Genomic DNA, 9,555 nt, shown 5'->3' with positions numbered 1-9,555 from the left:
GTCAGGTCAAGCTATCGCCATACCCAGCGCCGAAAACCATTGCAACGCCTCTTCTATCCCAGTCATCCCGTATATCGAACCCGCCGGTGAGAGACAGTCGACGCACCGTGGTGAGCGGATAGTCACCTGCCGTGACGCTCTGAAAGTCGTCGACGGCGAGCGCTCGCCAGCCTCGCTCGTCTCGGCACCAGAGGCAACACAGCACCGCATGTCTACCTGTTCTCGGTACCGGCCGGCTGCGCGTCACTAGTGTGGTATAATACATTCCGCGGCGCAAAAAAAGAAGACGAAAAAAAAATCCCCTGTCGTGCTATCGTTTCGTATCTCCTTCGTCACCGACGGAAGAAACTACTGACTCCCGCCGGTTGTGTCGCTCGCCGAGAGTGAAGGGCTTGCGCCCCTGTTGCGCCTAAAAAAGGGAAAGTTGTTCATCCTGAACCGGCTGGTTTTCTTCCTGAGTACCTTGGCCCCTTCGGCTTTGCCAATGCTGCCGTTGGATCCATTCGATTCCTGGGTGTGCAGGAGCGACTCCGCCTTCGAGCCATATGGGTCCTTCGGCTCGGCGATGACGGGGATGCTCATTCGCCGTTCTGCTGATTCTCTGCTGACAATGCTTGTACCCTGGGTGCTCGGCGAGAGTGGCATCTTGCCAGTTGTCGCGCTCGTCGCTTGCGAGGCCCAGTCACCCGAAACATGGCCGGCCGCGCTGCCGTCGGTTGTCTCGCTACATCGTTGCTTGCTGTTTTGCTGCGTGGGGTGGTCCGGCATGCTGCTCAGCTGCTCGCGACTGTGGAACGGATCGCTCGCAGCAAAGTCAGTAACAGACTCAAAGTCCGACACAAAGCCGCCGTTGACTTCCTTGTACTCCTCTGTCGTGTTAGGAATGTGTGCTGGCTTGCTCGTCGGATTCGAGGGCGGCGGTGAGAGTTCTTTTTCGTCCGTCTTCTTCCCGTCAGTGAGTGTCGAGGGCGTAGGAATATCGGCCAATGGTGAGCCTGCCTGGGCAGTAGGTGGTGTTTGCGTGTCTGATTCAACCACGAAGCTCATAGTACGCGGTGAAAAAGTTCCCTCCTTCAGGAGCCTCTTGCGAACAGGATCTTCCTTGGCCTGCTCTTCATGCACCCGCCCCTCAAAAAGAACCTTGTTCCGTTCGAGCTCGTCCACAGTATATTGCATCGTGGGCATGATGTCAGCAACACCCTGGAAGAGAGGAATGGCAAACATGTTCATGAAACCGAGCTGAGCCTTGGCAAGTGAGACGAGGTCTTTCTTGGGAGTTGCCAGGAGCGACGACTGAATCTCGAGCTCATTCTCCATGGAAGACTGTCGTGAGAATTCGTCGGAAAGGATGAACATCCACTGAAGAGCAGCTTCATATTTCCTGGCCTGGATTCAAGTTAGCCTGGGTGGGCACTCGTTCGCAGTTTGCGGAAAGAAAATGTACGTACCACGTTGCTGATGTCCGCGCACTTGATGAGCAGTGAGCAAGCCAATGCCTTTTGCTCCTCCACCATGCGCCCATTCCAGCCATCAGTGGTGCTGTTGACCTCGAGCTTTGCCTGAAGATCACCCAGCTTCTTCATGTAGTCAAAGTGCAGCCCCATATCGGTTGCAAGAATAGAACTGATCATCAAATTCCGCATCTTGGAGTCCTCGAAGACGGCAGGCCAGTACCTCCGCAGAATCTGCGAGTAGGCAGCGCAGTGGAAAGACTCCAACACAGAGCGGTCGTTGTACAGCTGCGCCAGGGGGGCATTGAGTGTGACGAGGAAGCCGTTGTTGACACCGGGGTGACCAACATCGTGACCGATCGCAGTGATGAGCAGGGTCAGGCCGTCAACGGGGCTCAATAGATCCGCGACAGGTGAGGTGGCTGGTGCTTGGGAGTGAAGGTCCAAGGGGTAGGGTGAGATGATGCCAATGTGAACGAGGAAATTGAAGGTAGCCTGGAGGACATCCACGACATGACGGAAGTTGTGATAAGGCACGAAGCTGTTGTAAGCTGCCCGGCATGCGACCAAAAAGTTGATGAGTTGGTCTGGCGTTGTGTCAGCGGACGGGCACAAGCAGAAGGCTTGGATGCATCGGGTCTACTCACCTGCGGGTATCCGCCAACGCTCAAGCTGCGGCATGGAGAGGGCGTGCTTGAACATGACCATGGCCGCCACCAGCAGCTCATCGTCGGAAAAATCATGAGCGCAAAAATGCCAGCTCCCGATGGCCGTAGCAATGGCGGCCTGTCGTTCCGTAGAGACAGCTATGCTGACGTTGGCAATCTTGTCGTCATCGTCAGTTGGAAGCCGGCATATCCCCTTCATAAGGCTGGACACCATGGCCTCCCGAAGGTACGCAAACGGTCTCTCTTCGTTCACACCCACCCACGACCGTTTCCTCCCACGACGAACCTCCAGAATGGCTCGTTGTTCCTTCGCAGCATCCTTTCGTACTCGGTGGGCGTGAATCTCAAGACTCATGACGCACTTTGCGTGCATGGGCCTCAAGATGACATCGGCAGCACCGAGGTCAAGGCACCGCATGACGAGCCGACGGTCGACAGGCCGAACTCCGGCCAAATAACTTCCGGCGTCCTGCGGGGAAGAACCCCTGTTCACGATCGCCTGTCCGATGAGCAATATTGGCACGACCAGCTTTGAGAGGCTGCGGAGATGAGCCTCAGTCATGATTCTTTGCAACAGCCTGAGCCCGTACACCTCCTCATCCGGAGTGTGAATCTCTACTTCTCGGGATTCAGGGCGTGACATGGGTGACGGCGATCTGGACCTCGGCTGAGGCTCCTCGGGGATGTGTTCGTCGTCTGGAGTATCAATAAGAACCAAAGTAGGCCTCAAATCCACGATGGAGCCTTCTTGGATGTCGTACAAGGAAGCCAGACATGCGCTGCCGGTGGAGCAAAGATGAACTATAACATCAAGATCAGTACTTCACTTGCCTGCGCTCAGTAACCCGCGACGCACCTTCGCTAAACGACTCGAGCAGGACCTCGACATCCTGTCGCAAGTCTTCCGATTCCCATTGTAGCTCGGACGAGATATGGTTGGCATCCTGTGCCTCCTTCGAAGGGGCGGCAACTCGTCTGTCCGCGCCAAAGCGGCGGTTTACATAGACAACGTGGAGCTTAGAATGATCCATCGCGTTTCGCGAATAGAGGGGGGTGCAACCGGCCTCGCGACCGGAGCAGCCTCGGAACCGGAAGAGCAGAATTCGAGACTAAGCAAACTGCGCAGCTAAAGCACTGATATGACGGTTCCTCGAAGAATCGGCACAGCCGTGCTGATCGCAACGGCAAGGTAGCGAGCTAAGGCGAGGGCGGTGCCCAAGGCGTCTCTCTCGTCGAGTGCGCGTTTCGATCCCCAGCTCTTTCTTTCCCTGTCGCGAGAGGAGGCGGGAGGCCTAACGCAGTGGCAATGGAGCGCAATATCGCTCTGGAAAGCTGCGCCCAGGTGTTTACAGGCTGTCGATGCGAGGAAGGACAAGGGCGATGGAGAACTTGGGTGACATGGAATGCCTGACTCTTCGTTTCTTCGGAAAGTGGAGCGGGGATTGGCGATGGAAAGCCAAAAAGTGAGAGTTCAAGATCTGTCGGCGTTCGAGATGAAGATTTGGTTGATATCGTGACGCGAGGATAGCGTCTTGTGTCGTGGTGGTCGTCGTGTGGAAGGCGTAGGTGGCTCAATCGTCAAATGGGGTCGTGGAAGAGGAAAGAGACGGAGAGACAGAGAGAGAGGGCGAGTATGGCAGGTAGATGGAGGAGGGTGGTCTCTCGTTGTCGTGCAAGTTGGAGACGCGGAATGTCCGAGGAGCGAGGAACGTGTCTTGGTGCGTCCTTTGGTTCGTGGATCTAGTACAACGGAATTGGGAGGACAGAAGGGCAAGTGACGACAATGTTGGAAGGTTGGTAAGGACGGGAGACACGGTGCTTGCGATGCGCCAGGCAGTGAGGGTGAATTGGCAGGGCAGAGAAGACGGGAAAGAAAAGGCCAAGCGTGAGTCCACAGTGATGGGGTGGTACGCCGTATGGATTACCTGACCTGTACAGGCTGGTGGAGTCCAGAGGAGAGAGGGAGGGGGGAGAGAGATCGAGAGAACAATGGTCGGGTCGAGGACAAATTGTGAAGCAAGGGGTTGGGGGTTCCGGGGGGGGGGGGGCAGGCGGAAGGGGGGGTGAAAGGGACGCCTGCCACTCGTCGGCCCATGCCTCGCCTTCACAGTCAGGTACCTGATAGGCGAGGGTGAGGAGCAGGGGGGAAGCACTGTGGAAGGGCAAGGGTGGGGACTAGTGGGCTGGGAGAAGGGTTCCAAATTCGACATGGCGCCCTGTCGACTTCTGACGGAGGGGGTCCAAGGTGCGCCTGCAAACTGAAGCTCAGGGGTGGGGTGGTTCAGGTAGGGTACTGCTGTGCCTAACCTTAGGGGGTAGGTACGTTCCATGCGCTGCAGTCGCTGACACCTCCCAATGACCACTGAACCGTCGTGTCGACGACACAGTCCCGGCCCTGATCGCAAATTCCTGACCTAGGGACATGTTTGACTTTAGAGCAATTCCCGATGCGATGGTTTTGGGATCTGCGATGGACGATGGAGCGTAGTCAAAGATCATACTTCGGCCAAATAGACAATCTGGGGCTTTAGCCACAAGGGGAATTTCACGACCTTCCAATTGCCTTCTCGAATGTGAATCGAAGGCTTCCGACGTTCCGTCACTGATCCTTCCTCCCGACAGGTCAGAAAGAACAGCATGCACTCGGGCTCCACGCGTATCAGCTGCAGAGGGCGCATGCTGAAAGGCGCAGCCCAGAGATCTCTGTGGCTGTGGCGCACTGGGTGGGCTGGCCGGTAGGTTGACAATGGCGGGAATGCAGGACCATCGAAGGCTACATGTAGTGGTTGCCCTGTGCAAGAAGGGGGGTCAGCTTCCTTGCTCTTCATCTCATATCGTCGGCAGCGCGCCCCGCGAAGAAACCAATCCAGGTCACGAACGGGCGTTCCTCCGCTTTGAACCCCCTTCCAGCTCTTCTGGTGTGTCCAAAACCCCCCTAAGCAATGTCTGCAATCGGGGCCCCCGTCAAATTTTCCTTCTCGAAGCCGCAAGGAACAATTTGGCGATCAAGGAAAATTGGAGACCAAGCTTATGGAGTCGGTCAACAAAGAGGTGTGGGTTTTCGGCCCAGTGGTAAGCAGGCCCATCGTCAGCATTCGGTCGTCTTTGCTTTTTGACGTTGCAGGGCTCGTCTGGGCCTGATGTGATGTGCTGGGATGCTAGGTGCTGGACTGCTTCGTCAGGCGTGCGTCGTCACTGGTCGGCATGCTCGTGTCCTGTTTGGGAATATCGCAACGATAGTCCCAGGATGAGCCGGGTAGGCAAGGTAGGTCTCGTGTGCTGCGCGTGGTCTGTCCTACAGATGCCTTGCCTATCACAGCTGTGACCCTGCGACCTGCGACTCGATGAGGCGCAACGAGGAGTCCAATGTGGCCTGTCGCAGCTGACGTCTTTTGCAGTGTCTCTGATGGCCCTCTTTTTTTTTTTCTTCGCCCCCTCCCTGGAATCCCCGAAAAAGAACAGTCCAGGGTGTGTAGATCCTGATTCACTGCCAGCGAATTGGACAGCCGCGTTCGCCACGCGTGCCGGAAACGGGTGCGATGAGCGACAGGACGTAGTTTGTCAATTCAGCACGACCCGCTGATGTCAAATGCTCCCTAATAGGTAAAGTAGGCAGAGAAGAATATGGGATGAATGCTGGCTGGGTGCTTGGATCCGGTCGCGAGACCAGAAGTGGGAGAAACCCCCATCCTCTAACCTTACTGACGATGGAGCTGTACAACATGTACCTTTGTACCTACCTACAGAGGGGGTGCATCTTTCGGACTATTGTACATAGTACGCCGCTGGTGGACTGCTAGGGCCGGGGGGGGGGTCTTCCAGCTGACAAGCTGGAGAACATCACACACCACGCTCGCTCGTTCCTCCGTGGATGGACGGCCAGCGCCCTGCTTCCCGGCATCTGTCACATTTTCAAAGACCAACTCGCTACCTACAGTACCTACAGAACCGATCCATTAAACCATTCTACCCATCAACTCCAACAAACAAACTCGAACCCTCCCACTCACTAGGGCTTGGTTGATCACCGAACACACGACGATTCTTCCGAATCCAGAGTCTGCTTGCCGTCGTGGAGTGGACCAGGGGTACCCCCTCGAAGAACCGCAAGCCCGGCGCCAGTGTCAGTCTAATCAAGAAGCAAACCTACCAAGTTGGCCACCGATAAACGCTCAACCGACGTACCCAAGTCAACCCGACATCCCGGCTGCACTATCATTTCGGCATTGATAATTGCTCTGACAGTCGGGTCGCCAGTCTTGCGAGAGCTCGCTCAACACCAAAACCTCAGCTCTCCAGGTACCGCAGGTGCCGCACTGCACTGAACACCCCCGACTCGACCACCGTGACTCGAAGGAGGCTCTGTCCACAAAGACCAATCATACTTGACTTGTTCGACACCCCCTCGGACACTCCACTCGCCCAGACAAGAAGAGTACAGGCATCGCACCGTCTCTTCTTCATTTGTGGCCGGCGCCACAAGGAACCACCCACCTATACCCTGCTCGTCGACGCTGTTGTCGTCGCCGCCGCCTGTGGCAACTGCGGAGATGTGATGGCGCGGAGGCAGGAAGCAAGCAATGCAGTGCATCACGCATCCACAGCGAAAAGAAATGGTACCGTACCATCCATCGGCAGTTGACGTTCGCCATCCCCTCCTTCCGAAGACCAGATAGGCCGGGCCAGCCTCCCCGTGTTACATTCGTCACATCGTGGCAACGGACATACGTCTATCTCTTGTTCATCCGGCAACTCGTCCATCTCTCCTTCCATTCACCTAGCCTGGCAAGCCTGGCAGCATGGCATCTTGCATGGCATCACATCACGCAGCTTCTCCCACAAGAGAAAGGCCGCCGACTAGCCCAATGATAGGCCTTATCCTCGTCGCGTCACTTGCACTAGCTGCGCAAGCCGAGCTGCAGCACATCAGATCGTCGCTCTCCAGATTACCAGCCCCCAGGGCCAGCCGCCCCAAGCCCTCCAGTCTGCAGCACAAGCACGCCTATCGGCGTCGGTAGGCGGGTTGTTCTGTATCGCGAACCAGTCGTAGCCCGATGCCCCCCGCTGTCCACCTTCCACATTCAGGCCTTCCTCCTGAGCTTGTCCCTGGAAAAGGATAACAGGAACCACAAACCTCCCCGCACATCCCGCCCGCGCGCGCAACCCCCCTCAGGCACCACCGGTCGACCTTCTCGAACCGACAACATGTCCCGCTGTGCGTCCACATCATGGCCAGTAGCGCTTGCTCCCTCGTTCGCCGGCCGAGGCTGACACCTTTCAAGATGCCACGTTCCTTCGACGCCGTTCCCGCGATATCGGAGGCCCTTGTCGGCGAGTTGAGCAGGCTCGCACGCGAGTAGCCCACATGTATTTTGGTTGAACCTCCTCCTGAACCCCCCACCCTCGGATGCACCCTGGGCCCTTCTTCGGGATGGTGACATCTTCCCTGTGCATTCGCCCTTGAAAACGCCCGCAGCCAGCCTGACCCTCCTAAGTCGTCTCTGCTGACAGCAGCATTTCGTGATCCGGCATTCCCCCTTACAAAATGGCGACTCACCTTGCTGGCCATCTCGGACAAATTTGTCGTGTGATCGAGGTTTGGCCCCTCTCGCGAGCAGACGGGGGTGGAATGACGCAAATTTATCTGAGACGCACGTGCTGCATGTCTCCAGATAGCATTCATCGCGTTGCCCATCCATGCTCCAAGTTCTGGTGTTTTTGCTTCTGGGTCTGGGTCTGGGTCTGGGTCTGTTCTGGTTCGGGTTCTGAATCTCGTGCCTTGCCACGACCCCCGGGACTGTTTCGCTCTGGCCTCGCTGCTGATTTCCCCAATTCCGCCTTTCCGCGGCACCGGCACCGACACCGACGAGGAGGTCGTGACATGTGCGCCTTGATCCATACTTCAGCTACGCTAAGGAAACCTTACCATCGACCTCGCTTTGCTTTTCTCTCGAGATTTTGCCATTGCTTCTTCGAACGCCCTTTCCGACGCAGAATGCGCAAAGGGGGCCATTGCTTGGTCGAGGCCCGCCTGATGGTTGCATCGGGCCCCCTGAACCGCCCAACTCGCTTGGACCCCTATCGGCATTCCATCTACATAGGTAGATTATGGCCATGGCCGCTGAGGTGCGGTTGAGGCCCGAGTTGCCCGGAACTGGGAATGGCGTCCCAAAAGAATGAGCGACCATGACGATGATACTTTAAAAACGTGCTAGCCAGGCGATTCGCCCTGCTGGCCGGAAACTTCCATCCAACGCGCATCACAGATCTCAATCAGATAGACCAGTCCAACTTCCATCTCGTCTCTTTGTGTCCCCCGCAACCTTGATCGGCACCCTCGGGCTGCGGCGGCCGCACAGTCGAAGCTTGTTGCCCTGTCCTCGCGTCTCAGCCTCGAAGCCACGCCCCCCGTCGATCTCCAACAGGCGCGCGCGCCTCCCCCTCGAGAGCGAACGCCAGCTCATCCCATGTACGGCGAACGCTTTGCCGAGAGTCAAATATATGACCATCTGGATCGAACCAGGCCTCGACGACAACGCGGTACACTACTTGAGCTTCCAGAAGAAACCCTCTGACTGGCTCGATCTGAATGCACGTCGGTAGCACGCCTCTTGATTCGGCGCCGCCATGGCTATGGAGCCTCTGTCCTCCTCCCCTGTCTTTCACCCCTCCGTTCTCCCTACCCCGTCCATATCTGTGTTCGTCTGTTGGGCGCTTCGTGTACCATGTACTAGTATGTCTGTGTGCGTGTGCCGCACACGCACCTCTGCGTGTCACCAACGCTTCACAAGTCTCGCCTTCTGGAAGCCTGGATTACGTAAGTCTTGAGAGCGGGCTTGGGACTTTGCATTCTTCAGTTTGAGAGCTTGAAGTCACGTCGATACATTGACGGGGAGAAATATGACAGAGGCAGGGAGGCGGACACCCTTCCGAATGGTTTTCTGGAAGACAGCTCCACTCTCGTGATGCCTTTCTTGCTTTTATCCAGTGGCTGTGCGCCGCTTACCTCTCCCGATCATCCCATCTACCAGGGCGCAAGTATCGTGGATGATCCCGTGGAAGATGTGCCGTGGCTGAGAAGGCCATGGCGTGTATCAAGACACGATGTCAGCCTAATTATCGGACTGTGCCCGCCATGTGGTGGAAGGGACAGTATTTGTCGTGGCGCATTCTTGCTTGCAGAAACATCCAATGGGAGATCTGGAGCCAAGCGACAAGGCGTAGACAGAATACTCGATAAACGAGGATTGTAGTAACGAGAGGTCTGGTTATGAAGAGAGAGAGAGAGATAAAAAGACAAACTCCTATCAGACCGCCCCCAGTCACCCGATCCCATGGACCCCTCCTCTCCCGCCCGCCCTACTCCGTTCAGCCAAGGCCACGAGTGTCCTCTAAGCTCTATCGACACCCAGCTTGCCAATGGGTGTATGTACCAT

The 9,555-nt window shown here is 56.6% G+C and overlaps 1 protein-coding gene across 1 annotated transcript; it reads right to left on the bottom strand.

Moving 5' to 3' along the window:
* Positions 1-348: 348 nt before the first annotated feature.
* Positions 349-3,150, bottom strand: PDE2 (3',5'-cyclic-nucleotide phosphodiesterase; the record flags this gene model as incomplete). The annotated part of the gene is made up of 4 exons (XM_028637952.1): positions 349-1,386; positions 1,449-2,038; positions 2,099-2,920; positions 2,976-3,150. The coding sequence occupies 4 exons, from the start codon at positions 3,148-3,150 to the stop codon at positions 349-351; spliced, it is 2,625 nt and encodes an 874-aa protein (XP_028497103.1).
* Between the last annotated feature and the right edge of the window lie 6,405 nt (positions 3,151-9,555).

Source organism: Verticillium nonalfalfae, assembly GCF_003724135.2.
Source record: "Verticillium nonalfalfae strain VnAa140/NRRL 66861 chromosome Unknown scaffold_21, whole genome shotgun sequence".
Taxonomy (NCBI): Eukaryota; Fungi; Ascomycota; class Sordariomycetes; order Glomerellales; family Plectosphaerellaceae; genus Verticillium; species Verticillium nonalfalfae.
This window is presented reverse-complemented; position numbering and strand designations above follow the sequence as displayed.